The 24,966-nt window shown below is 34.5% G+C and overlaps 1 protein-coding gene across 1 annotated transcript in view; it reads right to left on the bottom strand.

The window, feature by feature from the left end:
* Positions 1–11,036: 11,036 nt before the first annotated feature.
* LOC134263738 (TBC1 domain family member 4-like) overlaps positions 11,037–24,966 on the bottom strand; it is a 47,727-nt gene continuing 33,797 nt past the window's right edge. The window contains exons 26-41 of the mRNA XM_062746120.1: positions 24,596–24,687; positions 22,975–23,103; positions 22,479–22,580; positions 21,427–21,489; positions 21,201–21,284; positions 20,714–20,961; positions 20,335–20,522; positions 19,978–20,109; positions 19,748–19,844; positions 18,541–18,554; positions 17,769–17,924; positions 17,238–17,389; positions 16,903–16,995; positions 15,750–15,909; positions 14,156–14,325; positions 11,037–13,948 (exon numbers count right to left, since the gene is read on the bottom strand). Coding sequence (XP_062602104.1) covers positions 13,445–13,948; positions 14,156–14,325; positions 15,750–15,909; positions 16,903–16,995; positions 17,238–17,389; positions 17,769–17,924; positions 18,541–18,554; positions 19,748–19,844; positions 19,978–20,109; positions 20,335–20,522; positions 20,714–20,961; positions 21,201–21,284; positions 21,427–21,489; positions 22,479–22,580; positions 22,975–23,103; positions 24,596–24,687 — 2,384 coding nt within the window. The 3' untranslated portion in view covers positions 11,037–13,444. The remainder of the gene's footprint in view (positions 13,949–14,155; positions 14,326–15,749; positions 15,910–16,902; positions 16,996–17,237; positions 17,390–17,768; positions 17,925–18,540; positions 18,555–19,747; positions 19,845–19,977; positions 20,110–20,334; positions 20,523–20,713; positions 20,962–21,200; positions 21,285–21,426; positions 21,490–22,478; positions 22,581–22,974; positions 23,104–24,595; positions 24,688–24,966) is intronic.

Genomic DNA, 24,966 nt, shown 5'->3' with positions numbered 1-24,966 from the left:
TTTATTTAACTCGACTTGAAATAATCTCGTATGTAATGTTAAGTAACCGTTCTGATACAATCTAAATATTGGACTATTATTTATTGCATGCCATTTGAGGTCAACGATTTTGCCATTTAAGGTGATCAATAAAAGTGATTGGTTTTTGAGCCACGGCTCGGAGTTGCTTTCATTCTAGAACATTTCCATTTTCCAAACACTTAAATAAAGTGAACTTTACTTATGTTCTTTTTCCATTCATAAAACATTTGATATGTTGTCTTAAAGAGCAAAGTGAAAACTAAATCCTTCTTTTTATTTGGCTAGAAATCTTTAAATATATAAAATCCTTTGTATCAGTGTCAAAAACCCTCCTTAGATAGGTTAATTGCAATTGACATAAAAACATTAATACCTGGGTCGAAACAGCCCCCTAAATGAATTATATGACCGACGGATTTTTAATGTTACAGCTACTCTTATCAAAGACAAAAACGTTAGAATAACTATCTTGTAAAATCTCCACAGTCTTCATCAATTAGAAGCACCCGTGTTAATGTCTTTTCGGTCCAATAATTCATTTGTCTTAACATTTTTAAACTGACGATATGAGATACGGGTACTGATTGGACCAATTCCAGTTCCCTATCGATCTGTAGGTATAGGATCGGTTTACCCACCACATTGTAGTGATGTCATCACATACCCCTACTGCAGTGTTTAACCCCACTCTAGCATACCCAGAGCTATGTACCGTTCTGTGAGAACACATGTTCAACAAGGTCATAAAATGCTTCAAAGGCATACCATGTACCCTTATTTTGATTCTGTGTTTAAATAAGTTTAAAATACATTTCATTTCGCAGTATTGTGTCGTTTTTGTCATCGTTTAAGTAAATCATTTATGGTATGGAATTCTTCACCACCTAGTGTATTCGTACTTGAATTGTACTTTATTGGAAAACACATCAACAATTTAACAAAAGAGCGTTCGATGTGATTGCGGAAGTATAACTGAACCAGTCTTTTCAAATGTCATATTGTTCCTCTGCACTATAGAAACTAAAACAGTTTGTCAGTTTCAAAGACAGAGGCGACAACAATGTATTGATGCGTAATTTTTATCATTTATTTATTTACAAGCATCTTCATTCTTTGGAAAAATTTGAAAACGTTTATCGCTTTTTAGTTCCGTAACTAGATGAATCCATGCCGAGGCGGTGTATTGTTCATAGATCATGATACAGAACTACACTGTTTATTGATATATAACAGAAAGGATAAATTGAAAATGGGTGAAACTTTGAAGTACGAATGCACTTCAAGATAAATGTTTCTTCTATTATCTTTTTATTTGAAATGGAAAAGTACACCACCTGTATGCTAGATTCGATGCTCTGGTACGTTGGTATTCCATTAAAAGAGTCCTTAAAAAATGAAAATATATATCCTTGACAGATATGCCATATTTTATCTTGTTTAGAATGGCAAGGAAAGCATTTTGCAATCCAAGGGTGTTTTGATGGGTTTCTTGTTTGATTAATTCTCAGCTTGCTAAAGAAAACACAAGGACTTCGTGTAACAGAGATATAAAGACGACAATAAATGTAAATTCTCGTCTTAACAGGTGTTTATTTATCCCGAACTTACCGAATAAAGTAGTTTAATTATCACATCGGTGTCTGAGATTACAAGTATCTGTTTAGAGAGTGCCCGAGTGTTTGCGTTACTCTTTCTGGTAATGGAACTTGTGAATTGAAATTCATTTGACAGTAAATGATGTACTACAGGTATACAAAAGACATGTCAAACAGGGACAGATTTGTAAGTTGGTCCTATGTATTCAACAAAAGATTGCAATTAATCTCTTAGAACTCATGATCACAATATAATCTCTAAGAATACCCCCATAGGAGAAATTTTCAACATTTATCTGGGGAGTGTACGTATTAATACGCATACTAAAGTTATAGAATTGCTCTCAATATTTTACACTTAAATAAACAAGTTGCTGCATGTAGACAAATTAATTCATAATAATTATAAAATTAAAGGTAAACATATACTTACGACTTTACTGGAGTTAGTAAAGGAAGATATCAGTTCCATGTACATAAATTTTGAATTTTTCGTATTTTTACCAAATTTCGTAGCCAGTTTCAAATGAATGCAAACCTCGCATCCAAATTACATGTACATTGTAGTAGGAAGACGGATAATATATCATGTAAAACAACACGCCTGGTAAGTAGATAATAAAGTGTAAACTGTCGATATTACAGCTTAATAATAGATGTGTTCCAAATTGGTACTTAGCACAGAAGTTATTGATGGTAACTTTAACCATAAAAAATATTGATGGCTTAAAAAATGTAGTTAATAGGGTTGTCTATCGGTGAATTTTCACACATGATTTGAGAAAATCACTTTTCACTTTTAATTATATCGTTTCATAGAAAATTCGACACGAGGCAATGAGAGACAAAATTTCATTTCAGGAAATGGAATAGAACCATTGTCTTCAGAGAAGTAGTAGACAACTGGGACATCCCTATGACTATATTGCACTCAAAAGTAGAATGGCTAAGTTGATTAAATTATGGACATGGAAATGGCCAAGTTGATTAAATTAGGACCATATCAATTGTAGGACAATCATTGAGCCCTAATAGGACATTTGTTCTGGTTTCTTTGTGTGTGAGAGGAAGGGTGTGTTTGTGTGAGCAAATTCTTGTCCTGTACATAATCATGACTTACGAAAGCCGGATAGGCTCATTTCTGAGAAGATAAAAAAAATTAACTCGTTATAACGAGTTAATTATCTCGTTATAACGAGTTAATGATCTCGTTATAACGAGTTAGTTATCTCGTTATAACGAGTTAATTATCTCGATATAACAACTTAGTTATCTCGTTATAACGAGTTAGTTATCTCGTTATAACGACTTGGTTATCTCGTTATAACGAGTTAATTATCTCGTTATAACGAGTTAATTTTCTCGTTATAACGAGTTAAAAACTCTAAAGTTGATATATGTAAGTAATAGGAAGTATGGCATATAAAATCGAGTCGATCAAGTTTGTTTAAAGTGTGTATGATAAATATTTCATTGAAAAACAGCAAACTAGTTTTGTTTTTTTCGAGGGGTTGTGTCTTTGATTATAGTTCGTTTAATTATAAACGATGCAATTGATTTGTATTGTTTTACTCAAAAAACCAAAGACAAATACGTGTACGTGTATACGGAACCTTATGACTGACTCGTGATGTTGTGTTATGAGTGGACAGTAACCCCCGAATTTTACGCGGGCCCCTGACCTAATTGCTGATGTCTCCATACCCCCCTTCTTCAAAACATTTCTGACTCTAAAAATGATAATATATATCACATTGTAAGTGTATATAGGATATGCTGCGTAACTAATGCCTGCCTTAGCTTGCCATTATAATGTATTAATAAGAAATTAGACTTGATTATGGAAGCTATAAGGTCATCCAAAAGTTAAACATATATATATATATATATATATATATATATATATATATATATATATATATATATATATATATATATATATATATATATATATATTATCTTTGTGCTTTCTATATTAATATTTCTTCACTTAGGGCAGTTATGTTAGTTTAAGAGTTGTTGTAAAATGTGCTTTATAATATAATAATTAATTTCATTACAACATGTATTGGTAACAATCCTCTGTTAAAACTAATGTCCAAATAACTGTATCTCACTTCTATTCTCAATGACCGTGTAGTGTAGGGCAGCGCCGCGAGAATTCCATCGGCATCGAAAGCAAGTTTTACCGTAAATCTGGAAATTTTTGCTGTAGATAAATTTTTAGCAAATTTGCGAGTTCATTGCATTCGCAAAAATATTTTTCTTAAAAATTAATTACCAATAAGAAATGTAAACAAAGTAGTGGTAATTCGCAAAATTTTGCAACGTAAAAATTAATCAACCCCATTTTGACCCGAATTCGCAAAATAAAATCGACGTAAAAATTTCCAGATTTACGGTATTGACTTGCCTAGATAGCCGAGCGGTCTAGCGCGCTGTTCCTGCACTGCTAGGAGACAGATTCCGAAGGTCGAGAGTTCAACCCCGGGCTGGGGCGGAAGTGGGTATCCATGTAAAAGTGAATTTCTTTGTGCTTTCTATATTAATATTTCTTCACTTAGGGCAGTTATGTTAGTTTAAGAGTTGTTGTAAAATGTGCTTTATAATATAATAATTAATTTCATTACAACATGTATTGGTAACAATCCTCTGTTAAAACTAATGTCCAAATAACTGTATCTCACTTCTATTCTCAATGACCGTGTAGTGTAGGGCAGCGCCGCGAGAATTCCATCGGCATCGAAAGCAAGTTTTATTGACTTGCCTAGATAGCCGAGCGGTCTAGCGCGCTGTTCCTGCACTGCTAGGAGACAGATTCCGAAGGTCGAGAGTTCAACCCCGGGCTGGGGCGGAAGTGGGTATCCATGTAAAAGTGAATTTCTTTGTGCTTTCTATATTAATATTTCTTCACTTAGGGCAGTTATGTTAGTTTAAGAGTTGTTGTAAAATGTGCTTTATAATATAATAATTAATTTCATTACAACATGTATTGGTAATAATCCTCTGTTAAAACTAATGTCCAAATAACTGTATCTCACTTCTATTCTCAATGACCGTGTAGTGTAGGGCAGCGCCGCGAGAATTCCATCGGCATCGAAAGCTAGTTTTATTGACTTGCCTAGATAGCCGAGCGGTCTAGCGCGCTGTTCCTGCACTGCTAGGAGACAGATTCCGAAGGTCGAGAGTTCAACCCCGGGCTGGGGCGGAAGTGGGTATCCATGTAAAAGTGAATTTCTTTGTGCTTTCTATATTAATATTTCTTCACTTAGGGCAGTTATGTTAGTTTAAGAGTTGTTGTAAAATGTGCTTTATAATATAATAATTAATTTCATTACAACATGTATTGGTAACAATCCTCTGTTAAAACTAATGGCCAAATAACTGTATCTCACTTCTATTCTCAATGACCGTGTAGTGTAGGGCAGCGCCGCGAAATTCCATCGGCATCGAAAGCAAGTTTTATTGACTTGCCTAGATAGCCGAGCGGTCTAGCGCGCTGTTCCTGCACTGCTGGGAGACAGATTCCGAAGGTCGAGAGTTCAACCCCGGGCTGGGGCGGAAGTGGGTATCCATGTAAAAGTGAATTTCTTTGTGCTTTCTCTCTCTCTCTCTCTCTCTCTATATATATATATATAAATAAAATAGTGTGTTTTATCGGAGAAAGTTGTTATACGACGTTCACGTATAAATGTGTTCGATTAAAAGATTGCTATTTTTATCAAATTCTGATTATTGACGGCAAGATACTTGTAGTTCGAACAGGATTAATATTATTACAACCATATTGCAAATTATATTTGCATCTCTTTATCAATTTTAAAGTTAAGTACGACTGATAATTATCAGCTAAACTTCAAAGGCATTAAAACTACAGCCATTTTTAATTCCTATATTGCTATTAATTTGGAAATAAAAGGGCAACTTATTATTTCGTTATAACGAGATAATTAACTCATTATAACGAGATAACTAACTCATTATAACGAGATAACTAAGTCATTATAACGAGATCATTAACTCGTTATAACGAGATAATTAACTCGCTATAACGAGATAACTAAGTCGTTATAACGAGATCATTAATTCGTCATAACAAGATATTTAACTCGTTATAATGAGATCATTAACTCGTTATAACGAGATAACTAACTCGTTATAACGTAACTAACTCGTCATAACGAGATCATTAACTCGTTATAACGAGATAATTAATTCGTTATAACGAAATAATTAACTCGTTATAACGAGATAACTAAGTCGTTATAACGAGATAATTAATTCATTATAACGAGATAACTAACTCGTTATAACGAGATCATTAACTCGTTATAACGAGATCATTAACTCGTTATAACGAGATAACTAAGTCGTTATAACGAGATCATTAATTTGTTATAACGAGATAACTAACTCGTTATAACGAGATCATTTACTCGTTATAACGAGATAACTATCTCGTTATAACGAGATCATTAACTTGTTATAACGAAATAATTAATTCGTTATAACGAGATAAGTAATTCGTAATAACAAGATAAAACTAGGTCGTTATAACGACATAATTAACTCGTTATAAAGAGATAATTAACTCGTTATAACGAGATACTAAGTCGTTATAACGAGATACTAAGTCGTTATAACGAGATAACTAAGTCGTTATAACGAGATAACTCGTTATAACGAGTTAAATATTTTTTTATCTTTTCAGAAATGAGCCTATCCGGCTTTCGTAATGACTGACTGCACACTTACAAAATCAAAATTTTAAAATTGAAATTTCAATTTCACTACACACTACACACTGCCTCTCCCTATAAATTCGTACAATGGTCATGCTACACCATGCCTCTCCCTATACATTCATACTATAGTCAAACTACACCAAGCCTCTCCCTGTAAGTCCATTCAGGGTCATACTTCACTATGCATCTCTCTATAAGGCCATTCATGGTTATTCTACACAATGCCTTCCTCCATAAGTCCATACTTGGTCATACAACACCAAGCCTCTCCCTATAAGTCCATTAAGTGTCATACTTCACTATGCCTCTCTCAATAAGACCATTCATGGTCATACTACACCATGCCTCTCCCTATAAGGCCATACTAGTCATAATACACCATGCCTTTCCCTATAAGGCCATACTAATCATACTACACCATGCCCCTCCCTACAAGTCCATACATGGTCATACTACACCAAGCCTCTCCTTATAAGGCCATACTAGTCATACTACACCATGTATCTCGCTCATAAGTCCATACATGGTCATACTACACAATGCCTCTTCCTATAAGCCCTTATTATGGTCATACTAGACCATGTCTCTCCCTAAAAGTCCAGACACGGTCATACTACACCATGCCTCTCCCTGTAAGTCCATACAATGGTCATACTACACCTCTCCCTTAGTCCATGGTTGCACTACACCATGGCTCTCACTATAATTCCATTCATAGTCATACTACACCTTGCCTCTCCCTCTAAGTCCATACAATGGACATACTAGACCATGCCTCTCCCTTAATCCATACAATGGTCATACTAGACCATGCCTCTCCCTTTAGGTCCATACAATGATCATTCTACACAATGTCTCTCCCTCTAATTCCATACATTGGTCATACAAGACCATGCCTCTCCCTTAGTCCATACAATAGTCATACTAGACCATGCCTCTCCCTTAGTCCATACAATGGTCATTCTACACCATGGCTCTCACTTTACGTCCATACAATGGTCATGCTACACCATGCCTCTCCCTAAGTCCATACAATGGTCATTCTACACCATGCCTCTCCCTTAGTCCCTACAATGGTCATACTACACCATGCCTCTCCCTCTAAGTCCATACAATGGTCATGCTACACCATGCCTCTCCCTTAGTCCATACAATGGTAATACAAAACCATGCATCTCCCAGTAAGTCCATACAATGGTCATACACCATGCCTCTCCCTATAAGTCCATACAATGGTCATGCTACACCATGCCTCTCCTTACAAGTCCATACAATGGTCATACTACACTATGCCTCTCCCTATAAGTCTATACAATGGTCATACTACACCATGCCTCTCCCTACAAGTCCATACAATGGTCATACTACACCATGCCTCTCCCTATAAGTCCATACATGGTCATACTACACCATGCCTTTCCCTATAAGGCCATACTAATCATAATACCATGCCCCTTCCTACAAGTCCATACATGGTCATACTACACCATGCCTCTCCTTGTAAGGCCATACTAGTCATACTACACCATGTATCTCGCTCATAAGTCCATACATGGTCATACTACACCATGCCTCTCCCTATAACTTCATACATGGTCATACTACACAATGCCTCTTCCTATAAGCCCTTATAATGGTCATACTAGACCATGTCTCTCCCTAAAAGTCCAGACACGGTCATACTACACCATGCCTCTCCCTGTAAGTCCATACAATGGTCATACTACACCTCTCCCTTAGTCCATGGTTGCACTACACCATGCCTCTCACTATAATTCCATTCATAGTCATACTACACCATGCCTCTCCCTCTAAGTCCATAGAATGGTCATACTAGACCATGCCTCTCCCTTAATCCATACAATGATCATACTAGAGCATGCCTCTCCCTATAGGTCCATACAATGGTCATACTAGACCATGCCTCTCCCTTAATCCATACAATGGTCATACTAGACCATGCCTCTCCCTTTAGGTCCATACAATAATCATTCTACACAATGTCTCTCCCTCTAATTCCATACATTGGTCATACAAGACCATGCCTCTCCCTTAGTCCATACAATAGTCATACTAGACCATGCCTCTCCCTTAGTCCATACAATGGTCATTCTACACCATGGCTCTCACTATACGTCCATACAATGGTCATGCTACACCATGCCTCTCCCTAAGTCCATACAATGGTCATTCTACGCCATGCCTCTCCCTTAGTCCCTACAATGGTCATACTACACCTTGCCTCTCCCTCTAAGTCCATACAATGGTCATGCTACACCATGCCTCTCCCTTAGTCCATACAATGGTCATACTAAACCATGCATCTCCCAGTAAGTCCATACAATGGTCATACTACACCATGCCTCTCCCTAAGTCCATACAATGGTCATTCTACGCCATGCCTCTCCCTTAGTCCCTACAATGGTCATACTACACCATGCCTCTCCCTCTAAGTCCATACAATGGTCATGCTACACCATGCCTCTCCCTTAGTCCATACAATGGTCATACTAAACCATGCATCTCCCAGTAAGTCCATACAATGGTCATACTACACCATGCCTCTCCCTATAAGTCCATATATGGTCATAATACACTATGCCTCTCCCTGTAAGTCCATACAATGGTCATACTACATACTACACCATGCCTCTCCCTATAAGTCCATACTACACCATGCCCCTCCCTACAAGTCCATACATGGTCATACTACACCATGCCCCTCCCTACAAGTCCATACATGGTCATACTACACCATGCCTCTCCTTGTAAGGCCATACTAGTCATACTACACCATGTATCTCGCTCATAAGTCCATACATGGTCATACTACACCATGCCTCTCCCTATAACTTCATACATGGTCATACTACACAATGCCTCTTCCTATAAGCCTTTATAATGGTCATACTAGACTATGTCTCTCCCTAAAAGTCCAGACACGGTCATACTACACCATGCCTCTCCCTGTAAGTCCATACAATGGTCATACTACACCTCTCCCTTAGTCCATGGTTGAACTACACCATGCCTCTCACTATAATTCCATTCATAGTCATACTACACCATGCCTCTCTCTCTAAGTCCATAGAATGGTCATACTAGAGCATGCCTCTCCCTATAGGTCCATACAATGGTCATACTAGAGCATGCCTCTCCCTATAGGTCCATACAATGGTCATACTAGACCATGCCTCTCCCTTAGTCCATACAATAGTCATACTAGACCATGCCTCTCCCTTAGTCCATACAATGGTCATACTACACCATGCATCTCCCTGTAAGTCCATCCAATGGTCATGCTACACCATGCCTCTCCCTTAGTCCATACAATGGTCATACTAAACCATGCATCTCCCAGTAAGTCCATACAATGGTCATACTACTCCATGCCTCTCCCTCTAAGTCCATACAATGGTCATGCTACACCATGCCTCTCCCTTCAAGTCCATACATTGGTCATACTACATACTACACCATGCCTCTCCCTATAAGTCCATACATGGTCATTCTACACCATGCCTCTCCCTATAAGTCCATACAATGGTCATTCAACACCATGCCTCTCCCTATAGGTCCATTCGTGGTCATACTACTCCCTCTAGGTCCATACAGTGATCATACTACACAATGCCTCTCCCTCTAAGTCCATACAATGGTCACACTAGACCATGCCTCTCCCTTAGTCCATACAATGGTCATTCTACACCATGCATCTCCCTATAGGTCAATCATGCCTCTCCCTATAAGTCCATACATGGTTATACTACACCATGCCTCTCCCTCTAACTCAATACATTGTCATACTACACCATGCATCTACCTCTAGCTCCATACATTGTCACACTACACCATGCCTTTTCCTATAAGTCCATATATGGTCATACTACACCATGCCTCTCCCTAACTCCATACATGGTCATACAACCTCTTAGATCAAGAAGCTGCAGAATATGAATGTCAAAGATGTATTAAACCATATCACTCAGTTAATGGTTTGACATGTGTCATCTTAACTGCAAGTCTCTGGTGAGACTCTAGCTCAACTGATATGTACTTTGTGTATCTTTGTAGAATTTACTTCTTCAAAACAAAACTGCAGAAGACAGATTTTTGATGGACAATGAACACTTTTGCATAAGCTCTTCTTGTCTCTGATTTGCAGATAAACCACTTAATGCTAAAGTGATAATTTTCTTAAGAACCCTCTATACACTGCACACTAAAGAGTTCTGATTCCAAGGTATTTTTCTGCAGTTAGAGTGATCTGCCCTTAGATCTAAATTCTAAAAAAATAGAAATTTACACAATATTACTCAATTTGTAATCAATTCAAGTATTCTCAACAATTTAAAAGGCCAAGATAAATTAACTTAACGTGTTATTTACATGTATTTTCTCTACTGAAGTTATTTCAGTGATTTCTATTCACTAATACTGTGTTGTCTTTGAACATTTTTCCCGGGGTAAATGCCACGCACAATTGAAAATTAAATAAATAAGCTCAATATTAACTCCTTTATACAATATAATTTTCTCAATGTCCAAAAAAATTTTTTGCAGTCGTGTAGAGAGGGTCCTTAAATGCAGTATCCAGATTTGACAGTTTACACAGGGACATGTTTTGTGCCTTATTTATATTATTAAACAGAGAAATATCAATGAAAAATATCGATCAGGTACCTTTTTTTATTTCTTTGACACTGACACACTCTTCATAAACATTTCAGCCTTTCATGCATTATTCTCAAATACAGTAGAAGTTCTTGACCCATTTTTTCAGAAACTAAAACCTATTTTCCAGTGCAGCTGGTAGTGTTTACAAATTTATAATACAGAAAATTAAACACAGAATACATCAGACATAAATCTTGAAGATAAAATTGTTTTTCCTTTTTGGCAGATTGCCTGGCAATATGCCACAAAGAAATGCAAGCAATTTTTGTTTAATCAAAAAGGAGTAAGAATTTTTTAACCAATGTTTTTTTTTCTCATTGTTTATATGAAGTAGGAAAAGTCCTTTTCTCATTTATCCTCATAATCTGAGGTGGTATTTGATATCAATTTTCCTTAAGTTTATATTTCAAATAATTTATCAATCAATGAAAAAAAAACAAGTTCTACTCTATTTTTTCTCAAAGAAAAAAGTGTTAAATTGAATATATATTCATAATTTCAAAACATTCCATTCAAAAAGACAAAGATTTTTGTTTGTACTAAGGCTGAAGTCAACTAAGAGGTCATAAAAAAAATATAAAATGCTGTAGCCCAGTCTTGGCTGAATGAAGCTATTCACTTGTTCAAACCAATATACCTTCAAATTATATGTAAAAGCACTATAAATACACAAAATGTAAACATTTTGTTTAAAAGCAAGAAATTTTAACAGACAAAAAATGTACATTGCAAAATAGTACCAGACAAAATTTGTCAAGCATACAAAATTAACTATATTAAGTACAGATCATGATGCTAAAATGAAAAAAAAATCTTTTAAGCACTAGTGTGAAAATGACTAGTTGTGCATATTCTGAAAAAGTGAATTTTTTAGAGTTGTTTAAAGTTCATACCTGACATTCAATCAGAACTTATTTAAACTAGCTCTGTCCATTTGTTCCAATTCCTTTCAATCTTGTTTAAGGGGAAAGATCAATTAAATACTTACATCACATAAAACAGCACATTTTGTGTGAGAGGACCTCACTAAATCTAGCTTTCTATCCTAGCATCATACACACTGACATAGTCTGAATACCTATTGATTCCAGGCCGAGCAATAATAAAACTGGATCAGTTGTATTGCACTCACTCAGCAAATTCTTAGAATACTGATATATAAAATCAATCAATGCTGTGAAAGGAAAAGAAAAAAAAATACTGATTTTAAAATCAATCTCACCTTGCATAAAAGTAAGATCAAAGCTTTAGTTAAGAAAGTAAGTTTTGCAATACTACAAGGCTAAGCCTATACATAGCTGAGGATTCTGCTTTGTGGATGGAAGAAATTAATTGAGATTCTCTCATTGTCTACAATACAACCTTTTACACACATATTCCTTCTATCTCAAAAAAAAAAAAAATAATAATGGCAAAGGTATGAGGTTCAGTACAACATAAATGCAAAAAAAGTTATTGTGCAAAAATCTGACTAACAATATCAAACCCTTTACCCAATCAAAAAACATTTCTTCTGAGAACTAGAGAAATATATTAAAGGATGTTGTTGAAGGCATATGAATATCTTCTCCCTAAAGTGGTGTGTTTAATTTTGGCAGAATAATTAGAGAGCTGGTTCTTGTGGATTGTATATAGCTGTTACTTAGTAACACCTAAATAGAATGGGCATTGTGAGTATGAAATTAATTCAGGTTAGACGCTATTTAAAATCCCCGAAACATGCTTTAAATTCCCTTTCAAATAAAGAAAGTTGTCCTATCAAAAAAAGATTTCATGCTTTCAAGGTAATAATGAACTATATATCAAAGTATTTTAAATATTCAAAAAATTTACATTACTTTCTCAATAACAGGATCTGAGTTAGCTTATAGCTGCACAGCTATACATCCCATGTGTATCCGATGTAAAATTGTACAATAGTGTAACAATTTCCTACAATATTCAGTTTGTGAAATAAAAGATGTATATTACACTTGGTCACACTTATATCAAACATTAGTGTATTTGTACAGTACATGTATGTAAATAGGGTACATGTACTTGCATTGCTTTGTTATAGAGATCAGGCTTTATTGTGACATACAATGTAAGTCAATCCTACAGAGTATTAATCTCTCGTTTGTGGAACCTTCAACTTCAGTTGAGTATTTTAAGCAATAAAAGCAGTCATGTATAATTTAAAAGGCAATAACCTTCATGACCTACACCTTATGATCCATTTCAAAAATTGTTGCATTGAACTTGTTCTTATTTGTATCCAATTCATAACAAAGGATGCTTACAGCATTCACTGTAAATACATATACCAAAGACATCTTTAACAAAATATCTATTTTTAAATATCATATATATAAGTCAGGGGTTTTCAACCTATGATTCAATAAATACAGGCAATCACAGACATTATCACTCAAACTGGAACTGTTTGGAGCCAAGTTCTGAGAGAGGAGAACTCAGGCTCTTTCCAACCACCTTCTTTATAGCACCTCGGATGGAATTACTCGTAGAGTTGGGCTGATGAATGGGTGAGGATGAGAGACTAGGAGAAAGGGGAGGGAGTGAAATGTCCAACTTTAAGTATTCGTCATCTGGAATCAGGGACCGTAACTTGGTCACGGCGTTCAGCAGAGCTTTCCTCTCCAGCTCCAGTGTCTTTATGTGACTTTTAAGTTTGGACTCGTTTGTTTGTAAGTTGTGAATGGTTATTTCCAGACTCCTATGGTGACTGTGGATATGCTGGATTTTCTCCAGCAATTCCATGTTTTGTTGTTTCAGATTGCGATTAGCATCTTCCAGTTTGTGATTTAAGTCCGTGTCTCCTCTTTGAGGAGAGAAGAGCATCTCTTCACGTAAGACATGATACTCCACCTCATAGGCCTGAAGCTGTTTACTAATATCCAACTCAAATACCTAAAACATTCAACAAATATTGATAAATATTTGAACACATGTAAAAGGAATCTTATTATTTTAAACGTGCAATTAAGAGAACATGAATGTGATGTGAAAATAGCCTCAATCCAATACATATGTTTTATCCATTGAATCTAAGCATAAATGATTAAAAACACCTGATGAAAAAAAAAATAGGTAAGGTAAAAGGGAGAAAATCAATACCTGATTAATGACTCTTTCCATCTGAATGACTCCCATCTCAGGAAGAGTAGTTTTGATGAATTCCACGATTGATTCAAAGGAATCACACTGCAGAATCAACTCCTTGTGGTTACCTAGCAACACCAGCGCCACCTTCAGCAGAATCTCCACCCCCTGAACCAGCAGCAGATCTAACAAATAGAAACAAAAGCATTTAAGGAATGTTTTTAAGTTTAGTGTGAGTTATTGGTGTGTGAACCACACAGACTTGTCACGTAGGCAAATTTTTCGCTAGCGCTTCATGAAATATGCCTACGTGACAAGTCTGTGTGATTCACACACCAATAATTCACACTAAACTTAAAACATTCCTTATATTTACATGTTTGAAAGCACCAAAAATATACTGTAAAACGAGAAAATTTGGCGCATACATATTTTAGCGCAAACGCAAGTGGGAATGCATTAGCGCAAATAAATTTTAGCGCTTGCACTTGTACGTAAAATATATATATATGTGATATTTTGTTTTTTTTTTAAATCCACACCTGTAATTGACTTTTTGGTTTGTCAAGCACAGAAACACATTAGTACCCCCGTATATCAGTAAACATTACTTAACTTTACCGCGTTCGTATCACATAAACGCGGTACAATGTTAAAATTTATTTTATTTCTATTTTCATTTAAAAGAAATGGAGTATTTCTTCATTTAAATCGTATAAAAACATTGGATGCATCGACAGAAAATTACTTAGATAAAACGGTAATCCTAATCATGTATTGTCTGCAAGCTCAATTGCCATGCTTGATTGCATTGTTTACCTCGAGGCGATAGATGATTGACACGCCGAGAAGCCAAATTTTGAGGGTGCTAATGATAATAATCGGCAAACAACTACCAGGGTAACAATAGTTTAATTAAATTATAATTTGGCAGAACTTTCTGTCCTCAGAACATGTGCAGTGCTAGTGTGTATATGAAATCCAATGACCATTCGACATTACGTAATCGCGCGTTCCTGTTTACATGTACGTATGTTAAAGCTTTGAACACACACAAAAAAATGATATTTAGAAATCCTTTAGCGCACAATAAATTTTAGCGCTCAGGGGCTCTAGCGCCAAAGGCACTAAAATTAGTAGTGCGCCAAATATTCTCGTTTTACAGTACTCAATATTTGAATTTCTCACTGCCCTATATCGTTATACTTTTATTAATGTCACCGTAGCCTTCTTGTGACGTCATGTTACTGCATGTTTCTATGTGTATATTTCTATGTGTGAACATACACGAAAATGGTATTCAAATCCATTTCACAGTTGGCTTAGTAGAAAAACACAGCCAATGTAAATATTTAATACTAATCATCATAAAATATGTGAAGTTATCTTATATGAAGTTGAGAGTGGTGGATCACATTTTTATCAAACATATCCCCTTCTAACATTCTCTCTCCTCCAATCAGCAACTTTTCAACACTGTTGAAAACTATTTTCAGATTTATTTTTACATATACTTGTGTATTTCAAACTCATTCAAAAAATTGCAACAAATCATCAAGTACAATGTGACTGATGTAAAAGTATCCATGAGTTACTCATTAAAACTTACCAAAGACTCTAGCAACAAAGCCTAAAGGAAACTGAGAAGCAAACAAGGTAAGGAACCAGGGAGCAGCATACAGATTAGGAGCAATCTCGTGTTCCTCAAAATGGTCATGGAGGTCCTTGTAGTTGTCAAAGATTAATCTTGTCAACTGGTACAGCTGCACCTAAATAAATACAAACCTAAAGTTGGTTAAATCTTCAAGTCTGTAAGAGAATTAGAAACCAATTAGCAAAAGGTCTCATTTTTATCTTTTTGCCCTCTGTGTATGCTATTATTCTGTCTGTCCTACTTGGTTTTCCAGACTTTCTTCAATGGGGTTGCAGATTTTGATCCAATTCTTGACATGCAAATCTATCTTTACAAGTTACAGCTCAAGCACAGCATGTATTTTGTTCCTATGTGATGAGTTTTGACAGAATTAAAGCCTTTTGACTTGGAATCTTAATTTCTAAGGGAACTTGATTACACAATGTGGTAGGGGTATTGATTATGAAATACTCTCAGAATGTATGTTGATGTAAAGGGTGTTAAGAAAGTTCGTTCCACATTTTTCTTTTATTTTCAAAAAGAAATACGATGAGAAGATATTTACAATTTGTGATAATTCATGTTTACAGTGTCCATTATTGCTACTGATAAGGTTTTAACGGTCTTTTATTGAATCAATAAGGGGAGGGCAGGTATTAAAACAGATGACGTCTGTTCAGAAAAAATATGGATGATGCATATTTGTGACATATATTAGTGAGCACGCAGGTCAAAACATCCTTTCAAATACTATGCAAAAATTATCAAATCTGTGAAATATTTCAAATGACAAACCTATTCTTTTGAAAAGTGATATATTGTACTTATACCTACGCTCATCAGCTTGTGTAATGTAAGATAAGCTATGAAGTAACAAAAGTAAATAATCCTTTATTCTCACTCGAAATGACCAGCATTTCTATCATTTGGGTGCTTTAAAGATGTTATATATTTTTTCAGATGGAAGAAAAGTCCTATAATTTCCTGCTAGAAATGATTTGCTATAAATCTGAAGCACACTCTTGTGATTTAGTCAGACTTGAAAATTCATCTCTTTAGTTAAGCACTACTTTGAATTTTTTGAAAATATTTCATCATGGAACGAACTTTCTTAACACCCCTTACATACCTGTAATGGCATCATGTTGGGCTGGAACTGTCTCCTGAGACCAAGGTTAAACATCATGTGTCTCAGAGTCTCAAAAGCATGCTCCTCCTCCATCTACAATTATTTATTAAAGATAACTTTCACCTTCACTATTATGTTGCTATTTTCTCTTGAGCACATACCATAGTTACATGTATATCAACATAATTTTTTTTATACGTGTTATGATAAAAAAGTGCTTAAAATGTTTATTTTAAGATTCCTATCACTGAACAAAACAATATATTCAAGACACTATCATGATGGATTGAAATAAGCTGTAGGAGTTGTAACTCTCAATTTTTTTTCAGTCTTACATGCATTAGTAATATCCCAGCTATAAAGCTAAGTCCTTGACAATATCCCACTTCCTTATCCAGGAGGCTGTAGGCCTTCAATAGATTATACAGGGCCAGCTGTCCAGGACCCAGCTGTGTGGCGAAGTAGGGGTGACCAGGGAATGTACGACCTGAAAAACAAGTATTTCTTTAGTATTGCACTAAAAGTACCTCATATCTCTAACCACTGCTTTGTGCAATCACTGGAATTTTTTTTTTTGTGAGAGAATGCAAATTTATTTATCATTTTTTTATATAAAGAATCTTTTAGTAACACATATTCCATGACATACAATCACTGGTAAGATAAATGTTTGAGATCAGATGGCATTCTTAGACTAAATGCCAATTTAACACCATGCTGAAATAATGCTTTCATAGCATTGTGCTGAAAATAGCAATACATATATAGATAAATGCACACTATAATTACTTATTAGGTGTGATACTGCCTGTCTACAGAAATATATTGAGTTGATAATCTCATAATTGACTAACAGTCACATTTACCTAAGTCTATGAGTATGTTGTGCATGTACTCTGTCAGGTCCTTCAGCAGTTCAGTGTAGGACTTCTGAGGGGTCTGGTTCTCTATCTCAGGGAACTGAAGCTTGTGTTGTTCAGTCAGCAGCCACCAGATGTCACCTCGATGTGTCTTGGGAACACCTATTTTAAAATCAAAACTTTATGAAAAACATTTTCTCAAGAAAACCATGAATTACACAATTTTTGTCATATACGCTTATAGCAAAGTCATATACGCTTATAGCAAAATACCAGGGACCAGCAATATTTATCAGCAATTATTATCAACATTATTCATTATATTTACAATAGGTTTGTATTCATTATAACCATGTTTTACTGTATGTTTTACATGTATGTGATGAAAAATAGGGAGATACTAAAAGGTAAGGAAGTGAATATATAATGCATGTATGGCCTACATGCTTTTGGGGCTGTGCTATATAGAAAGAAAATGTTCTTGCACTTGTTGAACACAGCTAAGCAGGGTTTGATAGGATTCTATTGACTTTATTGATAAAATTGTGAGCTGCTTTTGTATATGTCAGGTTTTATCTGTTGGGATCATTTATCATGTCCTCCCATACTTTGGTTACCTCCCTTCAAAAATGGATACCCATGACAAAACTTTTGTAGAAAAGCGGTAGATTTACGAATAAAATCGGTAGGCGGGAGATGGATAGTTTAACATGTATGGTACTAAGGTAAGGAAGTGAAAATCTACATGCTTTTGGGCTGTGCTATGAAGAAAACTTGCCTTGTTGAACACAGCTAATAAAACAAAAAATTAAGTCACTACACAGTAAAAAAATGGGTGTAGGAAGTAATAAAACAAAAAATTATGTCACTATATAAAAATGACACTTCATGTGACTAGAATGAATTTCCTGAAAAACTCTGTACAGATTGACTGGACAGGACTTTTTATGATTGAATCCTTTGCTGTTTTCTGCTTTTTTCATGAATTAATTCCAAGTTGAACATCTTTTCATAACAAAAATTAATGAATAGCTATAATAGAAATAATTATAAAAACTTCCAACAGAATAAATGATGAGATGAAATGGACTTGAAAAAATAGCAATAAATATTTAATGATACATATTGTTGTTTTTTTTTAATTCTCATTTCACCATTAGATGCCCATAAAGGGTTGATGATATAGAATAAATCAATTCTATTTATTGATTATCTCTTGGTGAATTCAAAGAAAAAAGAAAATTATTTGTAGATAAATCAATAAATGAAATAATTAAGGTGTGATGCAAATTTTATTTGGGTTTAAACATAATTCAAAAAAATAAGATTTTATAACATGAAGTCAGTGTTTCATCTATATTGCAACAAAATCTCAAATTAGCATGAAAATTTACAATACTTCTAATGATGTGTCCACTTTTATTGCAAGCACCTTTCAAAAGTCAATGCCAGGCATTCAAACTAACCATGAATAAGATTTCTAATGCACAAAACTGAAAACAATCCTGAATAAATTTACGATCATGAAAGTATTTTTATTCTGTTTTATGAACTGCCAGTATCATCAGTTGGAAACAATGTAAATACCTTGTATGTTATTTACTGACTAGAAAAATAAATTCAAGCAATCTCTATCAATAGCTGCTGCTTTATTTAAACACTAGGCTACATTTCAAATTTCCTATTATACTTGTATTAAATATATATAACCTGTTTTACAATAACTACTGTGTAGTACACAAGTACTGTAAGCTTATCCCTCTAAATGCCCATAAAGCTACAAGTAGTGAAAAAAGCCTTTCTCTAAATATACTTCCAGTTTTATAAAGCTTCATTTTTTAGCTCCAAACACCATTCCAAATAATACCTCAGTACGGAAATTGTGATAATTTTCTCCATACTAGAATTTGTCCATTTAAACACATAAATAAAGTGAATGCACAAAAAAAAAAATCTTACTTCAATTATTTCTGAGAAGTATTGACCTTTCATGCATAACAGAATTCCCCATCATGCCTAAAGGATTGATTGCCTTACCTGGGAAAACTTTCAAAGATTTTTTTCCCCACAGCACAAACACTTCTACATATAGCAACATGCAAATTTCTTAATAGTTACATCAAAAATAATTTTTAAAATTTTTTTTTCCAGCTCTAATTGAGAAAGAATTCACAGTTTATCATTAAGATAATATGAATGGTCTGTAAACCCTTACTTTTAATGTCCTGTTTTTCCTTCTCTATCTTCAGAAGTAGCACTGTTTGCTGAATGGCTTTCTTCCATAGAGCCCTCAGTTCTTCAGGACTTCTTGTTTTTTCAGCTTTTGGACTCTCAGTCTCAGATTTTTCTATTGAACACACAAAAAATATTTAATTTTGACAAAATCTCAAATTCACTAACACAGAAATTTCAAATATTCTTTAATTTAATTTATTTAAAAACAAATTTTCTAAGCATATAATCTTGGGCTGCAAGGACTATCCAATCAAATTATCCCCACCCAATACACACACACTAATTTGTCACAATATATCTTCTATACTAGCAAGAGGAGGCAACCACAATTCTTTACCTAACACAGTTGGGGGTTTGTCAGCAGCTCTGGCGGGAGTAACAACTCTGTTGAATATTGTCTGTCTCCAGGACCCTCGCCTGCCAGATACTGGGGTTTCCCCGTTCCCTGACTGAAGACTTGGTGATGCACTCTGTCGGCGTTTTGACAGACTGCCAGGTGATCCCCCTCCTTCTGTCAGTAAAAACCTGAAAAATATTAAAGTAGGATTACATAAACTTACTAAAATCACCTTTAAATTAAAAAAAGGCAAAATTGTTAGAATAAAACTAATTTTTGTGTAACTAGTGGGATATGGTCTACTGAGTTCAATAACACAGCTGCAGTGTGACTAAAAAATCTTAAAAAAAAAAAAAATTGATCAATCAATTTTACTTACATCTGTTTCATGGGACTATTCATACTAGCTCTGCGGCCAGATTGTTCCCTGAAATCAGAAGCCCTGTCTAAATTTGTTATGTTCGTTAACTTGGACACCCGATCAGGATCCGGAACAGCCCCCTCCGTGGAACTCCGAGGACGAGATTTTGGAGATGATGGAGGACTAGGAAAGCTGAAGTGGACCTCCTTAACAGCTGCTGGGGAGGGCATGGGGGAGGCCTCAGGGGTAGAGCATAGGGAGGAATCCTGTGGAGGGAAATAATGGTCAGTACAGAGGAAATTCTAGATACTTTAAAAACTTACTTATACAAATCTTAAGATCCTTAATTGTAGAACATACACTTTACCCTCCAATGAACGTATCTGTTATTTTGGTTCTTACTTAGTTATTTAAAGGCAAAAATTGCTCTGTACAAAATTAATTAATTCCATAAAATATTTTTTTTTAATATGAATTCATTTTATATGAGAAAAAGTTTGTTTACCATAGACTTTGAGAAGCTACTTTCACTTTCAGTTGTTCCACTCCGATGCCGAAATCTTTCTCTTGCTTCATTTGGCTTTCTTTGCTGACCAAAAAAAAAAGAAAGAAAATGAAAACAAAATGATGAAAGTGAGATTCCATATCTTACTGGAATAAATATATTTCCTCAAATTTTACAAGAATGCAACAAGTAGGAAATAAATCTATGGAAAGTTCACACCACTTACTCCACTTTCAGCAGTGCCACTGCGATGTCTAAAGCGCTCTATTGTTTCATTTGGTTTTTTGTGCTATTGCAGAAATTGAAAAATAAATGTTAGGTGAAAATGAATTCAAACTGCGCACAACAAAACTGTAAATTAAAAATGTAAGATGAAAATTGTTAACCCATGAAACAAGCAAATTAAATGTTAAATACTAACTGGAGCTATAAAACTATGACTAGTGTTTTGAAAACAACATAAATCAAGGTAAATAACAAACTTTATTATATGATTGAATAATTTCCATCTCTCTGATTGGCTGAGATTCAACTATGTTGGAAAAATATTACGTTGTATTGACCTGCACGTGACGTTCCAGGTCAATACAAGGATTTATTTCCTCTACATTGATCTAAAAATAGATTGGGAAATTCCAAATTGATACAAATTGTTTTGGAAAGCTATTTAAATGACTATGATTTTTATTTTCATGTGAACAAAACATAAGCGAATATATATTTTAGGTGAGGGTGGTAAGAGGGGATGCAGGGACCCCCCTCCAACACTTTAACTGAACAACAATTTTTTTTTAACTTTTTTACTTTTTGGCAGTCAGTTTTCCCTGATAATACTCTTTTCTTTCAAAATCTATCCTATAAAAAGACTGACATTTTATATTTTTTTCATGGCAACTAAAATTGATTTTTTAAAAAACATTTCAAATTGATACAACTGGTAAGGTTTATTCACATTTTAATTCTGCTTCTCTCTTGTATTTGGCTAGGACTTGATAAAATAAGCTGTATCATTTTATCAGTGAATCATATAATAAAACAATTATTGCTGGATTTTGAGGTCAATACAATGATTTAGCCATCTTCGAAGTACAATATTAACCTTGCCCTTTGGGCTCGGTGAATATTGTACTCCTCAGATGGCTAAATCATTGTATTGACCTCAAAAACCAGCAATAATTGTATAATAGAATTGCTTATCAAATATTAATTAAAACGAAAATTTAGTGTCAACAAGTTAGGGACACAGCACATGTAGATTTTATAATGATGATCACTCACCGGTACTTTAGCCATGAAATTTTCAAAAGAACTGGTTAAACTCTTCTTAAAGTTCAGCGCAGCAGCCCCCACACTTGAGCGGCGATTCTCAAACAGGCTAAACTGTAATAGTTAATGCCAACATTAAACAGTTATTCCATTTTTTCCCAATATACTGTAGACATACTTTTTTCCACTGGGTGATAATTCCATGGAATCTCCATTTCTGTTTAATCTGCGTGTAGAAAATTACGCGGATTTCCTAGACTGTCACTATATGCCTTACATTTACATGTATATCAAGAATGCGTGGACAAATTTCTGCAGAAAATTTGTGACCACGTACATAGTGTAAATTAATACCACGCAGAAAAAAGTACCTCTACAGTAAACACAATACGAAAGTTAGTTTTTTAAATTTCAACTTTAACTTTTTTATGCCTTCTATTTATATTTTTTCACATGATCTTTATAAAAAATCATCCATAATTTACATCACATGTGACCCTTTTTGTACCTCTTGTTTAAAGTGAGGTTTGTTGGGATCAGAGATATGGGAATGGTCCTGTTGTTTGGCTTCACACAGTTTTCTCAGTTCTATCATCAGCACCTCAACTATTTCTTCATAACTCTGTGGATTCTCAGCCTACGTAATAAATAATAAAGTAATAAAGTTTATATTTTCATACAATGATAACTGCAAATAAACTGCAAAAAATTAAAATTTTTCCAAGTCCAAGACCAAGGGGCATAAATCTATCAAAAATTGCTTGATTGTACCCAAAACACACCTTGACCTAGATTTTCTTATGATAGATCTGTATATCAAAGAACTACAAACGATTGTATTGCTCTCCCACCTACCTCCAAGTCAATTTTCAAAAATTAACATATTCGATGAATTTTCAATACTTTTTATAGAATAATTAAATGGATTTTCATTAAACATTACTTATTTGGGAAAACAAAGAGAGATAACTCTAAATTTTTGGTGAAACTTGTGTTTTTTCATTATAGAAATCAAAAATTCCTTTTCACAGGTCATATGGACTGTTATTTCACAAATTCATACCAAAGCTTTTTGTGTGTCATGGGGGGGGGGACAATAGTTTATTGACAAAAAATGACAAAAATGTTTATTTTCCAACCATTTCAAAGCTATTTACAACTTAAACATTATATTTTATTAATATATTTATATTTTATTTATTTGCTTAATACATAGGAAAAGATATAAGAAACATTTAATCATATCCAAGACTATTTCAATGGAAAACATTGTCTAGCCCCCTTTTTTCAAGAGCTGGAGTTATGGATAATTTACTATTTAGCGCTGGTATTAAGTAGGGATGGGTATCGCTGAAAATTTCGTATCGCGATATATCACGATCTTTTCCCCAAAATATCACGATAATATCATGATATTTTTACAAGCAATTTTTACAATGAATTTTATGAATAGTCATTATTTTTCTTAAAAATATGCCAGAAAAAACAAAATTTCACTTCCTTGAAACTTTTATGTCAATAAAACTAATCATGTTTGGATGGTAAGATACTCTTTTTTCACCTTTTACAACAGTTTTAGACTTTCTGTAATTGTAATTTGAAAGATTGAACAAATAAATGAATAATTTATGGACTTTATATTATGCAACTAAATACCAGTACTTAGGTCTCCGTATCACGATACGTATCACGCAACAAAAAATCGCGATATTCCGGTATACCGATAAAATCGCACATCCCTAGTATTAAGACAATTCATCAATTTCCATTGAACTGTTCTTTGTATTAAACAAAGAATTCATGGCCAACTTGCAATTTATATTGAATTAAATGGTTGCAAAATGTAGGCGGGAATCGATAGTTAGCGTGCGTATTTCATTCATTTTATGTGCAACCTCTGCAAAGAAAATGAACAGAAGCTGTTGGTGGGCCAACAGACAGACAGACCAATCGACAGATAGCAGCAAAAGCAATATACCCTCCCTTCTTTAAAGGGGGCCATAAATATGAAAAGAAAGGGGGGTTAGCCCTGAAATGCTTATGTTCAAATTTACATAATTAATCATTCTTTATCAGTATAACATTGAAAATTGTAGTAAAGATATAGAGGAGTTTATCCAGTTATCTACCTTGAGAACAGTATGAATTGGGGCAGAGTCTTTTTCTTGCAGATTATTAACACATTCCATCAAACGTTTGTGGGCTTCCTGAGGATCCAAACCTATAAAAGAAATCAGAGTCATCCAGATATTTGCAGTGGGCTTGTAATTCTACCATAAACTACAAATTCTTTGACAGCTTTCCTGTCCAGATTCTGAACAATTCCTTTACAGATACTAGTATGTTATAATTTCATTGCTTATCTCATAAATCACATTTTTTTCCCCAACTCTCTCATTACATTGAATAATTGATATTTTATGATCTGCTCTAGGGAATGCTATAGCCATTTGTTGTGAAAGATAGGGATTAAATTTGGACTACTGCTGATCTATCAATT

Source organism: Saccostrea cucullata, unplaced genomic scaffold (assembly GCF_032062105.1).
Source record: "Saccostrea cucullata isolate Sc308-1 unplaced genomic scaffold, CSIRO_AGI_Scuc_v1 ctg350, whole genome shotgun sequence".
NCBI classification, from domain to species: Eukaryota; Metazoa; Mollusca; class Bivalvia; order Ostreida; family Ostreidae; genus Saccostrea; species Saccostrea cuccullata.
The sequence above is the reverse complement of the archived record's forward strand: the minus strand, read 5'-3'. Positions and strand labels throughout refer to the sequence as shown.